General features: G+C 43.3%; 1 protein-coding gene and 1 long non-coding RNA gene across 4 annotated transcripts in view; one reads left to right on the top strand and one right to left on the bottom strand.

Moving 5' to 3' along the window:
- Positions 1–2,168: 2,168 nt before the first annotated feature.
- LOC120746142 lies at positions 2,169–8,696 on the bottom strand. The gene is made up of 3 exons (XR_005698789.1): positions 8,582–8,696; positions 4,569–4,576; positions 2,169–2,181 (listed from the first exon to the last, which is right to left on the bottom strand). It is a non-coding gene; the product is annotated as an uncharacterized LOC120746142 (long non-coding RNA).
- als2b (alsin Rho guanine nucleotide exchange factor ALS2 b) overlaps positions 5,003–18,486 on the top strand; it is a 29,981-nt gene continuing 16,497 nt past the window's right edge. The window contains exons 1-17 of one of the 3 annotated variants that reach the window (XM_040051434.1): positions 5,003–5,173; positions 5,480–5,604; positions 5,983–6,131; positions 6,347–7,332; positions 8,593–8,908; positions 11,928–12,102; positions 12,824–12,920; positions 13,251–13,328; positions 13,412–13,648; positions 13,751–13,922; positions 14,022–14,211; positions 14,300–14,365; positions 14,469–14,673; positions 14,913–15,044; positions 15,160–15,288; positions 15,433–15,456; positions 17,971–18,041. In XM_040051434.1, the coding sequence (XP_039907368.1) occupies positions 5,585–5,604; positions 5,983–6,131; positions 6,347–7,332; positions 8,593–8,908; positions 11,928–12,102; positions 12,824–12,920; positions 13,251–13,328; positions 13,412–13,648; positions 13,751–13,922; positions 14,022–14,211; positions 14,300–14,365; positions 14,469–14,673; positions 14,913–15,044; positions 15,160–15,288; positions 15,433–15,456; positions 17,971–18,041 (3,047 nt within the window). In that variant the 5' untranslated portion in view covers positions 5,003–5,173; positions 5,480–5,584. Of the gene's footprint in view, positions 5,174–5,479; positions 5,605–5,982; positions 6,132–6,346; positions 7,333–8,592; positions 8,954–11,927; positions 12,103–12,823; positions 12,921–13,250; positions 13,329–13,411; positions 13,649–13,750; positions 13,923–14,021; positions 14,212–14,299; positions 14,366–14,468; positions 14,674–14,912; positions 15,045–15,159; positions 15,289–15,432; positions 15,457–17,970; positions 18,042–18,486 lie in introns of all 3 variants that reach the window. The other 2 variants (XM_040051432.1, XM_040051435.1) reach the window with 2 other exon arrangements.

Genomic DNA, 18,486 nt, shown 5'->3' with positions numbered 1-18,486 from the left:
TGGAGAGCTTTGCAGTTGTGCTGTTGCCATACCAGGTGGTGATGCATCCAGTGAGGATGCTCTCAATGGCACAGTGATAGAAGGTCCTGAGGATGCGGGGGCTCATGCCGAAACGTACTAGTCACGTACTAGTAGGCTGAAAGAGTAAAGAACCTCTGTTGTGGAGCTTAGAAAAGTACTATAGATATAACATCTTATAAAAATTGCTCCCTTTTTAGCTCCTTGATGGTGTTAAATCCAAGTTGAATCCTCTCCACAAAGCTCCTGTTAATATTCCTTTTAAGGGAAAGAGGTCGGAAAGTAAGCACTTTTCCCAAGATCAGAGTTAGATTATAAGTGTCTGCTGAGGCCAAACACACACACACACATACACACACTCCATCAAGGTCAATAGTCTCTCAACTTCAATCAGGCGGTGCATGATAGCATCCCTTGACTGTATTTCTCTATTTTGAATGAAGTGATGTCTGGGGTTGGAAGTCAGACATGCAAAGTGCCTGAATCAGCAGATTAAAGTGCTGATTTTAGTGCCACCTTACTCAGTGAGTGGAAACGACACCAGGGGAAGGAGAGAAGTGAACTGGAGAGCTGGAGGACCTTAAATCTTAAGTTTGACTGTGCTGACTGCAGAGGGGTGACAGATGAATGAGCATTTCTGGAGTTGCTACATCCAAAGGCCTCAGAAGTCGTTTCATTTCTAGGGAGTCTGGAAGTTTGTGTGTTGACACCAGACCAGACTAGAAATGCCAAAGTGTACAGTTATAACATAATAATAATAATAATAGGGAGTTGAACTTTGCTCCCAACAAAAACAAAAAATATGAAACAGTTTGACCTGCCTTTTAGCCCTCAACAGTGTCAAAGATGGACCTAACAACTGTGATGTCGCTCTCTGGTTAGTGAATTCCTGTTACGAAACCTCGAGCTGACTCTTTTGACTGTTGTCACCTTTGTATTTTTAATCTGGATGTGATGAGTGGAACTGATGACGCTACAGCCAGGAAAATCTAATAATGATCGTAACTTACAAAAAGAGCTTCATGATTTATTCAGTGAGATTTGAAACTAGCGACTGAGCAAGTAAAATCAGCAAGAATACGTTTGCTGAGGTCACAGAGTGAATGAGCTGATGGCTGTTTTCACACACATTCACTGGCCACTTTATTAGGTAAACCTGTTCAACTGATCTTTACGCAATTTTCTAATCAGTCAAACACATGGCAGCTAAGGGTATGAAAGGTGATTTAAGTGACTTTGAATTTGCCATTGTTGTTGGTCGGACTGTTTTAGAAACTGCTGATTTTCCCCATGCAACCTTTAGAGTTTACAGAGAATGGACTAAAAAAGAGAAAATATCCAGTGAGCAGCAGTTCTCCTGGGGAAAATATCTTGCTGAGGTCGAAGGAGAATGGCCAGACTGCTTCAAGCTTATTCGAAGGCAACAATAACACAAAAAAACACACAACCAAAAGTATACAGTAGAGCATCTCAACAGCAGCAGAAGACCACACCAGATCCCACTTCTGTCAGTTAAAAATAGCAAAACTGAGGCTACAGTTTACACCAACTCACCAAAATTTGAAGATTTGAAAAACATTTTCCAATCTTATAAATTTTAATTTCTGCTGCAACATTCAAATCAAATCACTTTTATTGTCACATCACATGTGCAGGTACACTGTTACAGTACACGTGAGTCAAATTCTTGTGTGCGAGCTTCACAGCAACAGAGGTGTGCAAAAATACAATAACATAAGAACAAGCAAAATATAAGAATGGCTAAATCTGAGAATTCTATGAATAAATATATGTACAATATAAGAGTGTATGCATATTAGTGAATGTGTATACTAAATATGTATATCTGCATGTGTGTATATGTGTGTGTGTGTGTATACATATTTTACAAATTAAATAGAGTAAACAATAAAACAAAATGTATAAAATATACAGAGGTTGGTAGGATATTGTGCAAAACAAGTGGCATTAATGTATGGAGTGCATAATGTTGAAGTTCTAGTAGTGAAGGTGAGGTGTGGCCTGTCTATGTCTATGGTTCAGCAGTCTGATGGCCTGGTGGAAAAAGCTGTCTCTCAGTCTGCTGGTTCGGGACCGGATGCTGCAGAACCTCCTTCCCGATGGAAGTAGTCTGAACAGTTTATGGCTGGGGTGACTGGAGTCCTTGATGATCCTCCCCGCTTTCCTCAGGCACCGCTTCCTGTAGATGTCCTGGAGGGAGGGAAGCTCACCTCCAATTATCCGTTCAGAACACCGCACTACTCTCTGGAGAGCTTTGCGGTTGTAAGCGGTGCTGTTGCCATACCAGGTGGTGATGCATCCAGTGAGGATGCTCTCAATGGCACAACGATAGAAGGTCCTGAGGATGCGGGGGCTCATGCTGAATCTTTTCACTCTCCTGAGAAAGAAGAGGCGCTGCTGCGCCTTCTTCACTGTTTTGTTTATGTGTACTGACCACATAAGATCCTCAGCCAGATGTACACCAATGAAGCGGAAGCTGCTCACTCTCTCCACAGCAGCGCCGTTGATGGTGATGGGGGTGTGTACTTCTCTGCACCTCCGGAAGTCCACTATCAACTCCTTTGTCTTTGCGACGTTGAAGGTGAGATGGTTGTCTTGACACCAGTGGGTCAGGGCGCTGACCTCCTCCCTGTAGGCCGTCTCATCACCTTTGGTGATAAGACCCACCACTGTAGTGTCATCCGCAAACTTCACAATGATGTTGGAGTTGTTAGTGGCCTTGCAGTCGTAGGTGTAGAGTGAGTACAGGAGAGCTCAGTACACACCCCTGTGGAGCACCAGTGTTCAGTGTGATGGGGGATGAGGTGACCGCTTGCCGTCTGTCAGACAGGAAGTTAAGGATCCAGCTGCAGAGGGAGCTGCTCAGTCCTAGATCCTGCAGTTTCCTGTCCAGCTTCGAGGGAACGATGGTATTTGCTCACGATGGGGGTCAGCGCTACCGGTCGCCAGTTGTTCAATGAGGAGATGGTGGAGGATTTGGGTACAGGGACAATGGTGGCCATTTTGAAGCAGGCTGGCACTACAGACAGAGAGAGGGAAAGGTTGAAGATGTGTGTAAACACTCCAGCCAGCTGAGCTGCGCATGACTTGAGGACGCGGCCGCGAATCCCGTCCGGACCAGTAGCTTTGCGTGCGTTCACCTTCCTGAAGCACTTCCGCACATCCTCCTCAGACACAGTGTGCGCACACTGTCCGGTCTCACATGATCACTGTTAGATCTCAATCCAACAGAGGACCTTTGGGATATGGTGGAACAGGAAATTCTCATCATGGGCGTGCAGCCAACAAATCCACAGCAATTGTTTGATGCTGCCATGTCAACATGGACAAAAATCAGTGAAGAATGTTTCCAGCAACTTTTTTGAATCTGTGCCATTAAGAAATGAGACAGCTCAGAAGGCTCCAAACCAGTATTAGAAAGGTGTAACTCATAAATTATGCAGTAAGTGTAGCTTTCAAACAACCACAAGTCTTTCTGCAACCACAGGATTTGCCCTCTTGCTGGACATGAGTAAGAATAACAATTTAAGGCACTTCCACATTGGCTTCACTTTTCCGACCCAGAAGCTACATTCATCTTTTATCTTGTTTATCCTCTTCGAGTGACACATTTAAATACTGAAAACCAAACAAACCAAAACATACATCAAAATATCAGGTAACACAAATTTTTTTTGTAATTATAGTTCATAGTTAAAAGTTTATGAAAAAACTTCACCAACTGAAAATAAATCTTCCTTGGACATATCTGTATAAAACACACTGATAGTGTTATTTGTTATCAGTTTGTGGAAACATTTCCAACTTTTATCTTCTGATACTCAAATGTGTATAGATTGATTCTGATTTGGGAGGATAAATAACATGTATGGTTGCTGTTGGATATTTAAAATTTCTTTTTATTCAACCTCCCCTTTATATTTTAGGTGCCAGAGGCGATTGGTTTGTGTTTTGAGATTATTCTTTTATATTTCTGTTTTTCTTTTGTTTTATAAAATGAAAGTAGCAAAAAAAACGAAGTCAATACCATAGATCAGGCTACAGACTTTAATGTTACAGGATTTGTATTTAGTGCATTTTCTCATTTTATTATTGAAAATTATGAGAAATTAAATATGTTTCAGTATTTATATATAAATATTACAAAAGCCTGTTTATATAAAGGCCCTGTTGTGGAATAGTGCCAGTCACTGTTTTAAAGTCATTAAGAGTTGCATAAGGGTATTTGTTGACCCCTTTTTAGACTTTGCGTTCTTTCTATCCTGAGCCCTCCGGTTTCCGTAGAGTCTGTCACAACAACGGCAGCAGCTGAGCCGGGCCTGAGAGCAGGAAACAAATAAGAGGTCTCACTCTGTTGTAGTTTCTTTTTAAAGCTTGCCCATTGGACTGTGTGTGGCATTTAAACCTGACATTTGTGAGGAAAAGCATAATATTCCTATTTCTATGCTGTTTTAAAAACAGTCTGCCAGTCTGCCCCAGGGGCTCCTGCTTTTGGGCATGCTCAAAACACCTCACATCCAGAGGCATACCAGAAGTGCTGTTGTCAGAGGTAACTTTGCCCTTGGTCTCCTCAATTGGTTCTAGGTAAGGGGCCACACTGAGTTAGATTCAAACTACCCTTGCGAAGTTAAAAACATTGCTTTACCTCACTCTGGATTCAAGATGTGGATAACCTGCACAAGGAACCATGAGGATCTAGTGCTCCGGTGGCTAAGATTTATTGTTAGTTTTTTGGCTATAATAAACATGTCTGCCTGACTATGTTCGTCCAATGTGTTACATTTTAATCTGTGAACTTTCTACTGATGCCCTGACACTTTCCCGCCTATGAAACCCTGCTAATATGGCAGATAATACGATCTGAAGGCGACTCCTCTCACCAAAAGCTGAAATCTTCCAACTTGTGATACCAACAACACGTCCTATAAAAATATGTGTGCTGTCCCTTTAAGGCGCGCTCTCTTCGTTCCGGCTCGCTCCCGCGGAGGAGTGGGACCTCCTGACAGTTGGACGATCTTCAGCGTGTCAACATTACAGAAATGAGCAACAGACAGCGTCTAAACACGCTCACTACCGCGTGTGTCAGCGACCTCTTTACGTGAACACCTCGAGGAGCAGCGCAGACGGCCGGCTGGTGAGGAAATGTATCTTTAATAAAGGTATTTTTAAAATCCAGAAAACAGAGCAGCGACACCTGTGGTTTCAACTAGCTCTGTGGCTAATCAGCTAATGTTATCTACCGGCGGCTAATAACAGATGCCTGAGGAGTTTTAAGGGGTTAAATACATAAAAATGTGCCCTTAGCACTTTTATTGTGACATCCCAGTCTGTTGGCTTGAGTTTCAGGGGTTTCCTTCTGGATATTCCCCCATAGTTCAGTCACTGTGGCTGCGAGGTGGCTGGACTGATAATGTTTGACTGTTTGTACTTTTGCTTTCAGAACCTCAATTAGCAGCAGCAGCGGCGGCGGCGGCGGCGGCAGCAGGAGGAGGAATAGGAGGAGTCCTGAATCTGAAATGCTGATAGAGGAGTATCAACCCCATTGATGGAAACCCAGAGTAAGAGGTAGGTCTACCCAGAGTCATCCCCCTCCTAGTTCTCTGCAGGATTATGCCACTCAGCTGGCTGCCTGTGATCACCATGTGACATCGCCTAAGGATGGAGTTGTTGTGCTCACTTCTGCTTTCACTGACAAAACATCTGTTGTTCAGGAGAAGTGAGGGGCGTGGGGATCAAACGCCTACTGAGGCGATTTGTCTGCCTCTGCTCTGCTTTATCAGCCACCCACGCACCTCTGATTCTCTGTCATGTTTTTCCTCAGTTTTGTTAGATGAGGTCCTAAATACAGAATACAGTACCCAGTTCCCTACCTTTCCTTGGGAAGGATCCTTAGACTTCCTTTCTAATTCACTCTTGCTAATTTTTACGATTTCTCTCCCCCAGCTCTTGGGACGATGGCAGCGGCGGCGAGCGAGGACTGCTCCACTCTTGGAAGGGCTACTCTTACAGCATCACCCCAGAGAGGCTGCTCCTCCCCCGGCCGGTCCTCCAGGTCGCTCTGGGTTCGCAGCATGGCGTTCTCCTGGTGGAAGGTGAAACTTCTTTTTCTTTTGGAGGGACATGTTTATGACTTGTCACAGAGTCATAGTCGATACTTAAGCACATCTTCATGAATTCATTCTGTCTTTACTGTTTGTATTGATCAGAAGTCATGCTTTTATGTTGTGATTTCTAAATCTTTATTCTGATGTTTTTGGATAAATCAAAGTTAACCCACACTGATTGTCTGTTGTTACATCTTCTTCAGGGGGACAGGTGTACAGCTTCGGCGAGTTGCCGTGGAAGCAGAGTCAAGTGCCAGAGCCAGCCAAACCGACCCTGGAGAGCGCGCTCAGTGGGCAGCGGGTGGTCACAGTCGCAGCCGGAAGCTTTCACAGTGGGGCAGTGACGGAGGATGGCGGCGTCCACATGTGGGGGGAGAACAGTGCGGGACAGTGCGGCTTGTCGGGCCTTAGCACTGTTCCCAATCCGACTCCCGTTGCCCTGCAGGACTTGGACTCTGTCACTGTCCCCCCGCAGACGGTGCCGGTGCTGGAGCTGGCTTGTGGGGAGAAGCACACCCTGGCTCTGTCGGTGCAGCGTGAGGTGTGGGCATGGGGCAGCGGTTGCCAGCTGGGCCTCAATGCCGCCGTCTTCCCTGTGTGGAAGCCTCAGAAGGTGGAGCACCTGGCAGGTCGGTATGTTTTACAGGTGGCCTGCGGGACATCTCACAGCCTCGCTCTGGTGCGCTGCCTGGGGTCTCACGATGGCCACCGGCCTCATGTGGACAAATGTGGGAGGTGTAACGAACTGCTCTACACCATGACAGACAAAGAGGACCACGTCATCATCTCTGACAGCCACTACTGCCCGCTTGGCGTGGAGCTGACCGAGGATGACGGCAAGCTGGAGGCTCCCAACCCAACCACAGGTCTCAAAACATCCCCATCAGAGCCTGTCCTCCCCTCCTACACCTCAAAGTCAGAGTCCCTGGCAGCGCCTACAGTTGCTGACCCCACCTCTGTCCCCTCCCAACCTCAGGCCTCTGAGGAAGGGGAAGCATCTTTGGTTAATGGCATGCTCCAGGTCTCAGACTCAGACACCTCGGCTCTATCTGGAGCTGAGAGTGATGCTGTTGCCGGAGCCAAGAGCTCACCATATCCAGACGAGCAGGCCGTGAAGGACTACCTGAAGAAGCTGTCCGACAACACACAGACGGACACACAGGCAAGCGGAGGGCTGAACGCTCTGCTGGTGAGCAGCGTGACAGTAGAGAGAAAAAACGAGCATTCGTTGTTTTGTTTTGTTTTTGATTCACTAACTCTGCTACTTAAATCTATTTGAAGTAGATTTTGAAATGTCTTGTTAGATAATCGTGAGATCTATATCAACCAAAATAACTGAGGAGGCTTGGTCACTGCTTTTATCCTTTAATGCAATAGTACGTGAAAAATCAGATGCCATGATTGCTGGAGTGACTTCAGCTTAAAGGTTTACCTCCCCCTTTTATAAACTTGGAGCAGGCGAGTTTAAGCTTCAAGTCAGCAAACGGGTGGGTCTGAAACATCAGTGGAGGAACTTCCTGCTGGAACACAGAAAAGTTGCTGCCACAGTTTTGCTTCAGACTTCCTCTGTTCCAATATAGGAAGCAACAGCTATGGTTTAGGAGCAGACTCCAGCAGGTCATGGGGCTGTGTTGACAACTTAATCTTAAACTTCTCAAACTGTTTCTGGATGCTTTTTGTTAAATATTTACTTGTTCACTGTAATTTGAAGTCCGGAGCAACTGCTTTTAGAAGTAGAAATAACTGAGGAATGCCTTTCGTGACGTTTTAGAGTTATGTGGTCATTTTTAAAAAAAAAAAAAAAAAAAAAAAAAAAAAAAAGAAAACAGCAAAAGTAGCATTGGTGTTATTAATGAGTGTAAAAAAAAGTAGTTGTCACCAATGCATACAAAGGTTTTTTGAGCAGCCATAGTCAATTTCACCTGTAGACTGTATAAAACATGGTGGAAGCTTGTTTCCACTTCCTGTTGACTAAAATGTAAACAGTTTGAGATGATAAATCAGGAAACAAGCTTCCAGAAAACATAGAAGAAACTTTCAGGTGTGTGGGGAAAAGTCAGACGCACCGCTCATCACCACATCATGGTTTTGTTTTGTATGGATTCTAGTTAAAATAAGAAACAATGCGTCACACACGATATGTTCAAGGATAACTGGAAAGTTCAAAAGCTGACCATTAGGCTAGTTGTTTTATTTAGCTTGTGGCTACGATAACTGCGTAATTTTTGACAGTATTTGTTTATGGATTCTAAAATGCTGCCAGTGTAGTTTGAAGCCGTTTGAATGCCAGAACAAAAGCATCAGGATGGGAGACCACCACTCTCTAAAATCTAATGACGGCTTTCACTCAAAAATGTATTTGAAAAGTCACAAAAAGCTACAACTTTTTATTTTCCATTTTCCACCCAAACATCTTTAAACTTTTGACCATCTTTCACTTCTCTTCCAGCCCTCAACTGGAGGACTGATGTCCTCCACCCCCACCTCGGCACTCAACAACCTGGTTGCCTCCTGCGCCTCTGCAGTGGGCGGGCGGGTGGCCTCCACCTACGAGGCCCTGTCCCTGAAAAAGATGATGAACTTCTACCTCCCCTCAGGGGCCTCGCGGTCAGGAGGATCCCCTGGAGTGGTCGATAACTCTGCTGAGCGTGTCCGCCAGGAGGACTCCATGCAGGGGAAGAAGAGCTCCAGCACAGGGGACATCCGTGAAGAGGAGGCAGAGGGTCTGCGGCGCCGCCTCTCGCTGCCAGGGCTGCTCTCACAGGGTAGATACGCTGTTCACCTCTTATCCTCCTCCTATGGCCTGCTGCGTAAGTACGCCTTGCGCTCGTGCGGGTCGATGGCAGTCTGTGCACGCTTCAGGCTTCATTATTGAACTTGTGAGCTCAGTGTTGCGGCATGCTTCGTGCCCATGTGATGTTTCTGTCATATTCAGCACAGTGTCACCTCCAGCCACTCAATCTCTGATTGCCTTTAAATATCTGTGAAGTGCACGTTTTGTGTTTTTTACATGAACCAGGCCTGATTGATTGTAAAGATACAGATGACTTGTTTTGTTCAAGGTTTTTAGGAGTATTCTTGTGTATATGCAAATGCACTTACTAGTATACCGAGACCATTTCTTTTGAAGCTTTAGTGAACAGTAGATTCGTCTCTCAGGTCCTGTGTCAAGTCTTTAATGGAATTTTTTCTAATGTTTCCTAACAACATGACTTTCATATAATTTTAATTTCCTTTAGATCCTTATTAGACCCCCACTTCACAACATGCCAGGATTTTTAGGAAATCCCTTCTTTGTGCAAAAATACTGTTTTCTGTCAGACTGTGTTATCTTTCAGATTTTTCATAGATTTAATTAAAGAAATAGCAACATACAGTAACAAAGTGCCTAAAGATACAAAAAATTTAAGTTGGATCTTGAGTTGTCTGTTATGTGTAGATGCAGCAGTTCATCCCTTGACTTAAGAGCCTTCTTTATACTTGAATGATTCATAGGTCAGTGTTAAGTGGCTGAACAAACAAAAAACATTCCTCTGAAAATGGTCAGGGACAAGGACTGCAATGAAAAGGATTGAAAAAGCAGCAAAACAAAACCTTTGAAGGGCCCTCAGAAAGCCTGGAGAACTGTTGCGCAAGAGCACTTTAAAAAATGAGAAGAAAGTCAAGTCATCTGTTTAATGTGTGTGACTTGTATAAGAGTCAAAGGTCACTGCACCACTTATTAATTATTAACAGATGTATCCAAGCACACACACACACACTACTGAAAAACTCACATAGACATCAGTGTTTTCATTGGGGAAAAATATAAAAAAATATTTTAATAAATAATAAAATTAATAAATAATTAAAATTAATAAAAATATTTTTCTTTTTATATTTTAGTTCTAAAAGTAACAAAAGCAAAATGCTGCTTGGGTTGTAAATGCTTCATGTTAAAATGATCACCTCCTCCTGTCAGCGTGTTTCACTATTCTAGAAAACGGCAGCAAGAACAAAAGGATTTAGCAGATTTAATAGAGCAGAATGAAGGTTTTAGGTGTGATTTAGAGAGAAAGGTGTTTGGTGCATTATGGGAAAGCCCTTTGCTTCTGAGTGACCCAGAGTGGGAATTAGATGGATGGACTTTCCCTCTGCCTGTTTGTCTGTCATCATATCTTTCTTTCCTCACTGGGAGAGCCTGACATGGTTGGCTATAGATTTCATCATCGGTTTATAAGCTGACATCTTATGAATGTCAGTTTTTAAAGACCAGATAGATAATGTTTGATGAGGAAACCCTAAAACCTGCCAGACGAGTTCACACAGACATTTTACACGTGCTATATGCCAACAACCAAATCAAGAGAGTTTGGGCAGTGTAGGTGATTATCTTTAGGCCTTTGAGAAAGAATGGTGAATTAGAGCGCAAGCAGGGTAGAGCAGGTAGAGATGAGTGTCAGGATTGATTTGTGACAGAAGGATAGCGACAAGAGTGAAAGAGAAGATTTACGAGATGGTAGTGAGACCTGCTATGATGTAGGTATAGAGACGGTGTCACTAACAAAAAGACACGAGGTTAAAGGTGTTCAAATTTTCACTGGGAGTCACCAGGATGGACGGATTAGCAAGGAGTACATCACAGGGACAGCTCAGGTTCAGCGCTTTAGAAAAAGTTGGAGAGGCTGAGATGGTTTGAACCTGAGAAAAACAGGAAGACCTCAGAGACTATTCACAGATTTAGAGAAGGAAGACATGCAGAGGGTTGGTGTGACAGAGGAGGATGTTAGAAATGGAGTCAGATGTAGGCAGTCACTGTGGCGATCCGTATAGGAAAGAAGATTAAAATGAAGAAGACAAAGATGTGGGTCTCCAGAGTGGAGAAGGTTTTGCATTGGACGCATGGAGGTAAACAGCCTATCTGCAGCCTTAATGGAGGGTTGGCTTGGGTCCATATGCATTGTTGAAACCATCGACGGTCAACTGATAATGATATTTGGCGAATTTGCATTCATAAAGAGTGGCTGCTCTCTGAATATCCTGATATTTGATCCCGTTTCCACCAAAGACTAAGCTGACTAGCTGCTTTGTTCCACAATTGGGACGGCAACACTAATGTGTACTGTGACGTTCTTATGTGGCTAACAACCAGCTGATTTGGATCACCTGGTCTGGAGATCGCAAAGAACACCACCTTCTTCCGGATTTCCTGTATGTCTGCACGTTCTTTGTTTTTGTTCAGTTTAAGTTACACAACGCTCTCACCACCATCTCACCATGCTCACATTTACATGACTGATATTTGTGGTAAAGGCTTGTGTTCTTTCCAGTTTTGTCCTAGTAGCCTTTAATGTCCCAGAGCATGTTGCACATGCTAAAATGCTCCACATGTTGCTAATGTTGCTAACCTTCTTGAGAAGCTTTAAAGCAGGGGAGTGATGCACTTCCTGCCTCACACATACAAGAAGTAACCTACAATAACCTTTTGACTCGGGACAGGAAAAAAGTTTGATTTTGAAAGTTGACCGTCTGGATTTTTGGATCTCAGGGCTTCCATAGTGTTTGTCATGATGTTAGTGGCTGATGTGTCTCTGTGCAGGCTTGCCTTTCTTTTTAAACTCCTGTTTGTTTGTCTGAACTTTACACCCTAAACTGATTATCTCGTAAAAAATTCAGCTATAACTTTTTCATTCAGCCGGAAGCTAGTAATTAGAATATTAAGAACTGAAAAATAACAGAGGAAAATACTGAAGCTGTTTAAATGTCTGTGCAGTGGACAGACCTCTCTGTTTTTGACTCCTGCAGTGTCACCGCGACTGCTAAGGAAAGCCGGTCGTCCCAAAATGCGAGCGGTCGCCCTCACTCCGCTGGGAGGGGCCGTCCCCGAGGACCACGAGGTGCTGCCCACCCTGCAGACAGAGGTGTGGAGCTGGGGCCACGGCGAGCATGGACAGCTGGGACACGGAGACAACCTGGCCAGGTTGGACACACCTGTCACAGTAATAACAGGATGTCTGGACCATAAAGGCAAATGTTCAAGGTCATAAAAAAAAAAAAAAAAAATCAAGCCACTTCACCACCAGTCTTTATCATTATTATTTTGGGGGTTTAACACCGATTTACATTGTTAACTTTGAAAATAAAAACTCATTGACCAGCTTTCAGTAAACACACGAGTACAGATTAGAGCCTATCCAATATATAAGCCAATATTAGCTATTCGCCAATATGTCAGTTTTGGCCGTTTCCAATAAATTAAAGTAAAAAGGTAAATAAAGAAACGGGTTTGATGTTGCATAGTTTGCCCTTTAGTGGACACTTTGCAACACGTGGTTTGAACGCCACAAACAACAAGCAGCTGTTGTGAGGAGTCGTGCCAAATGAATAATCCAGGGCTTGTGACAATGAAAAGAAAAATTGTTTTTAAACTGTGTTGTCAAGTTATGGTAATAAAAACTCACATCTAAACCTAGCAAATGTATTTGTTTAACAGAAAATATCGGCTGATATATCCAGTTGTTTGATCACCAAGTATCTGTCTCAAAAATATCAGTTGTCCTCTGATACAAAATTTTTAGGCTGGACATTTTTTGTTTGCTGTTGTCTTGACAGTAAACTCACGTCTGTGTTTACATAGCATGTCATTAACTCTGATATAAACGGCTGCTCTCTGACCAGCAGTGTGTTGTGTGTCTTTGCAGACTCCAGCCGCTCTGCATCAAGAGTCTGAACAACAAGGAGGTGGTGCGGGTGGCGGCCGGCGCTCACCATTCCCTCGCTCTGACGGCTCAGTCTCAGGTTGGTCATTGAATCGAAGTAGAAACTATATTTTAAAAGGATGAGCAGTTCTACATCAACAGGGGTTTTTTTTGTTTTTGTTTTGACATTAAAAGGACAAAAGCATAGATCAGAAATGTCTTGATCATGCAAAACTAAGAAGTGGATATATATCAATAACCCTGACGCAACAGTGACCAATCAGGATCCAGAAATAAGCATGAAAATAAACCTGCTGTTGGCACAGAGCAGTGACATTAACCCTGTCAAAGCAAGAAAAAGCCCATAAATATTTTGTGTTTTCATTCAGAGACCTCACTCTTGTATGTGTGTGTACTTTATACCTTCCAGGTGTTTTCATGGGGCAGTAACAGCTCTGGTCAGCTGGGACACATGGAGTCACCGAGCACCGTCCCCCGCCTCGCCAAGGTCAGGAGACCACCACTCTTTTCCCGTTCATGCACATCAATCGTGTAAGTTGGTGTCTTTCAACATCTGCTTTCCTCATCCAGCTGTCAGAGGGGATCCGAGTGTGGGACGTGAGCGCGGGAGAGAGGCACACACTCCTGCTCGCAGACGGAGACTGCATCCAGCCCATCATTTACTACAGCGGGCAGCAGGTGAAGGAGGGCGAGGAGGAGGGGGGTAATGAGAAGGAGCTGCATCAGCAGGGAGGAGGAGAGGAGGAAGAGGAGGAGCAGGCGGGGGGCTACACCCAGCAGCCTGTTCTGCTGCCCTTCTGTATGAATGTACGTAGTTTAATGCTACAGGTTCTTGCTTTTAGCTCAGCACTTAGCTTCAGGTTGTGTGTTGGTACGAGTGTGAATGTGCGTTTCTTGTGTTTTTCCCAGCTTGGTTATGTGAGCAGTGTGTTCGCGGGTGGGCGGCGGTGCGTGGCAGTCTCTGACAGGAATGTGATGGGCTTCATCGCCAGCCTCCACGAGCTCGCGTCAGCTGAGAGGAGGTTTTACTGCAAGCTGTGTAACATCAAGTCTCAGATCTTACGCCCTCTGCTGGAGCTGGGTAAGAAGGACACATCAGGAAGACGAAGGTTTTCCCAAAGTTTAAAAAAAGTTTTCAGCAGCCTTGATTTTCTTCTTTTCCTATCCCATCCTTCTCCAGAGTCTCTGAGCTCGGCCCTCGGGCAGGTCATCTTCGGCCTCCTGCAGACACTGGCGAACAGGTTTGGCCGGCTGTGTCACCTGACTGGGCAGCACGCCACCAGCCTCACTGCTAGCCTGCGGCGTTGTCGTGAGGTCAAAAGCCTTCTCATCTTGGAGCACACCAGTATTTTCCTCGACTGTTACAATGAGTACGTGTTCAAAAACAAAACACAACTTGAAACATTTGCTAAGAGTTTAAGTCCTTAACGCTTTTAGCTTTTGTGTGTATGTATGAAGTTACTGCAGCGCCGTCGGAAACTTCCAGGTGATGGGAGGCTTCCAGGCTCTGACCAAACCATCCATGTGAGTGCACACAAACAATTTTCTACATTAACTCCACATGTTTAAAAAAAGAAAAATTAAAAAGTGAATCTTTTATGATAAATCGGTGGTGATTTTCTCGTAGAGACTTGTTTGGGAAAGGTCCGGAGCTGCTCCAGAAGCTGTCAGAGTGCGGCGAGGAGAACCTCACCACGGCCGACCTCCTGGTGGTGCTCTTCTACCTCCCTGCACGCCACCTTCACGAATACAGCCGGCTGCTGCTCAAACTGGCCACCTGCTTCGAAGTGGTAGGTGGAAGAAACGCGAGCAGCAGCGCATGTGACCTCAAAGTTTGTATTCTGTTATTTCCTCTTTTTACTAACATCATGTTTCATCTTGTGTTGTCATTTCTACACAGTTTAATCTCCTTGTTTTATAGTAACTTTCATATTTCCTCCTTAATAAATACTGGAATACAGGAAATTATTTGTATACTTACAAAATATATAAAGATGTTTTTTTGAAATAATTTTAGATTTTTGGCCTAAATTAACTACTTTTTTGTTTGTTTGTTTTTGGGGTTTTTTAGTGTTCCACTGAGTACCAGAAGCTTCAGGACAGCTGCTCCAAGTTTGAAGCTTCGGTCTTGCAACTGAAGCGAAAAAGGAAAGAGGCCGACTACACTGTTCACTTCTGGAAGATCTTTCCTGGAAAAATGACGGTAAACTCTCTGTCCTCATTTTCTGTATCATTGCTCGCACCAAGCCTTCCACGTTCAGTCCCAAGGTGTAATGTGATGCTCCATAATGCCGATTGGCATCCTTGTTTGTCGTCAGGACTCTCTGCGGAAGCCTTACCGGCGGCTGATCTGCGAGAGCAGCAACAAAGGTCTGACCCTGCAGAATGCCGGCAGGTTCTCCGTCAACTGGTTCATCCTGTTCAACGATGTCTTGGTCCACGCACAGGTTAGACCCACACAGACACACGCGCTCACACTGAACGCTCCCGTCACTTCTTCGCCTCTTTCACCTTTATGAAGCCATCATATTTCAAACACTGTAATTTGGTGTGTTTCAAGCGTTTGTGTGTGCTTGCCTCCGTGCTGTCAGGGCGTGGCGCCTTGTAAAAATCTTGTAAGTATGCGGCCAGCAGCAAAACTCAGCATAGCGACCCAACTCACCCTGTCTCCCACCTCCTCCTCCTCCTTGTTTTGTGTGTGTGTGTGTTTGTGTGTGCGCGCGCTTTGGGGTTTTTTGTTTTTCTTGTGGGGGGACCCTGTGTGATAACATGTGGTCCTGTTGGACACACTTACTAAGGTGGACCCCACCCCCCAAATATCTGAATGAGTTTATGTTAGTGATGCACCTGTGCTACAACAAATATCAGTAATACTTTGTAAACGACCTGCAACTGAGGGTTTAATTCAACTGTAATTAAAAGATATTTTGCTGTATTTTACTTGAAATTACAATTTAATGATATTTACCTACAAACACTTAAAGGTACGCTAGGATAGGGGGTAATAAGTCAGGTTTTTACAGGAAACAACGAGATAATTATACTGATTATATATAAAATGATTATACCAATAGTTATAAAATATTTTTTAAGCATATTAATAAGTTCCAACACTTTACAACCATTTAAAATCAGACTGAATAATTTGGGTAATACTGTTTTGGGTTTTTTTTGGGTTTTTTTGTTTTTTTTGTTTGTTTGTTTTTTCTTCTTCTTCTTCTTCGTCCGCCCTGTTCATTGCGCACAGAGATTTCTCCAGAATTTCCAGATTCTCTGAATATCCTGATGATTTTCTTTACTGTAGATGTGAGATGGTCATAGTATCTGCAATTTTACATTGAGGAGCATTGTTCTGAAATTATTTCACAATTCAGACAAGCATTTCTTTCGCAGATTGGTGAAACTCTCCCCACTTTAACTTCTGAGGTGCTGTCTTTCTAAGATGCTCTCTTCTTACCCAGTCTGCCAATTAACCTAATTAAAAAGCAAAATATTCCTCCAACTGTTTTTAATTATAATTTTAATTTTTTTTAAGTACCGCTTACTTTTTCAGCCTTTTGTTTCTGTCCCACCTTTCTTGAGACTTGTTGCTGCCATCAAACTCAAAATGAGCTAATATTTTTCATGAAACAGTCAAATGACTTCAAATTAGTTCAAACATTTGATATATTTTCTATATTCTAATGTGAGTAATAATGTGAATAGCAAATCATTTCTTTCTTTTTTTTCTTCTTCTTTTGGTGGGGGGGGTTGCGATAAAGTTGGTTGCATGAGCTCAGTGGAAGGCAGCTATGTTCTCTCTGCTTACAAACATTTACGTGCATGCACGGAAAGACAAAGGAGGAAATTTTGTACTAAAAAATTTAAAGAACTTTTTGAAACGCACACGTGTTTACAGCGGTTTGCCTCGTGTTTCGCACTCGTTGAGACAATATCAGAACCTGTGGGTGCATTGCTACCTAAACTACATGAATATGTCCACTAATGCCCAGCCTCCGTCCCCTCCTCTGCCCTTCGCCTGCTCCCCACCTGTGGGATTCTGCTTGGAAAGATGAACAGACAGTAACCAAGGCTCTTTTAAATCTGCTCTGACACACTTCTGTTTGTCTTCCTCATTGGAGTCTAAAATCTTTCATGTTAAGTTCTCCTTTCCCGGTAAAGGCTTGGTTTCTGCTGTTGACTGAAAGCACAAATCCGTTTCCATTTAAAGTGTTAAAAAACCAACAGTTCCTGGTTCACTTCTCCACAGCAGTTTCCTTTCCCCTCTCCTTGCTTGTTTTCCTTTTTCATTCTGTTTAATATTCTTCTTTATTCCTCTTCATTATCTCTAATGTGATTGTTGTGTGCATCTCGATTCCCCTCCTCGCTCTCTGACTGGCGCCTCCCTTGAATCATCCTCGTCTTCTCAGTGTTTTAAAAAGCCAGAAATGCACAAACAAGTTTGACCATTTTAACGCCTTCAGCAGCAGCTGTTAGCAGGACGGTCAAAGTGGTGTCTGAAAGCAGAAGACCCGAGTGAGAAGCCAAAAAAAAAAAAGGATTAACTTCCTTCCTTAAAGACGTGAGAACGACTGCTTTAGTCTTATGTTTAATCTTGGGTTTCTATTTTAAGCTTAAACATGTTTTTATGCAAGCCTGAAATACAGATAGTTGATTTTTACTATTCTTTAAAAAGAATAAACTCTCTCTGCTGTTATTCTCATAACAGTGGATCCAGAAGTAGAATTGTAGCCTTATAATCATCGTATTCTCATAAAAAGCGGGATTATGATGCCTGATGTTACCAGTACAGTCTGAAACAGAGTTACTGTAGTGGCGGTCATTAAAAAATGACAATAACAATAAGGAAAGGGTAAAAAAAAAAAATAATGGTGTTTAAAGCAAGCAATGGTTTACAGATATAAAAATGTGGACTTGTTGTCGTTCCCAGTTTGCTTGTTCTCCTTTAAGCGTCCCGGTTGTTGGTGAAGTCTGTCGATCACCTGATGTGCTCATTTGTAGTGGTTGGGTTCATGTCGCTGTCTCTCTCACTCACCGTCAGTGGTTATATTCTCTTTGATGCCTTCTCTTCTTGTCTCTCTTTTCCATTTTATCTTGTTATCCTCCCGACATCATTTTTTCTCCCCCAGTTCTCCACCCATCACATCTTCCCTTTGGCCACGCTGTGGGTGGAGCCAATCCCAGAGGAGGACACGGGCCTGTAAGTTTGCACCTTTTCTATGATAATTGAAGGAATTTCACAGGGAGCTTTTGGAGTCGTTATTACACAAACCTTATCTTTGTAATTATATTTACAGTTCTTTGCAGAAGTTTTGAGCCAGGAAACTATGTTGCTAAGAAAATAGGAAATGGGTGCACTGAAAATACATGGAAATAAAATAGGCAAAAACAGAGTTTGGACAATTGTAACGAGCTTGAAAGTCAATATTTGGTGTGACCACCTTTATTCTTCAACACAGCCTGAACTCTCCTAGTCAAACCATGTCCAAGTCTCCACTCTTATTTACATTTAAAAAAGAAAAGGATCATACTTAGTTTTTAACTTTCTCTTTAAAGAGCCTTACATAAGAACTGGATTGAAAAGCAGTGATAACAGGTCTGATGGAGTGATGAATACAGATTTGACATTTTGGGGTTCAGATTAT

The sequence above is a fragment of the Simochromis diagramma genome, unplaced genomic scaffold (genome assembly GCF_900408965.1).
Source record: "Simochromis diagramma unplaced genomic scaffold, fSimDia1.1 OVJJ01000107.1, whole genome shotgun sequence".
Lineage (NCBI taxonomy): Eukaryota > Metazoa > Chordata > Actinopteri > Cichliformes > Cichlidae > Simochromis > Simochromis diagramma.
Note: the sequence above shows the minus strand (reverse complement) of the source record. Positions and strands in the feature narration are given on the sequence as shown.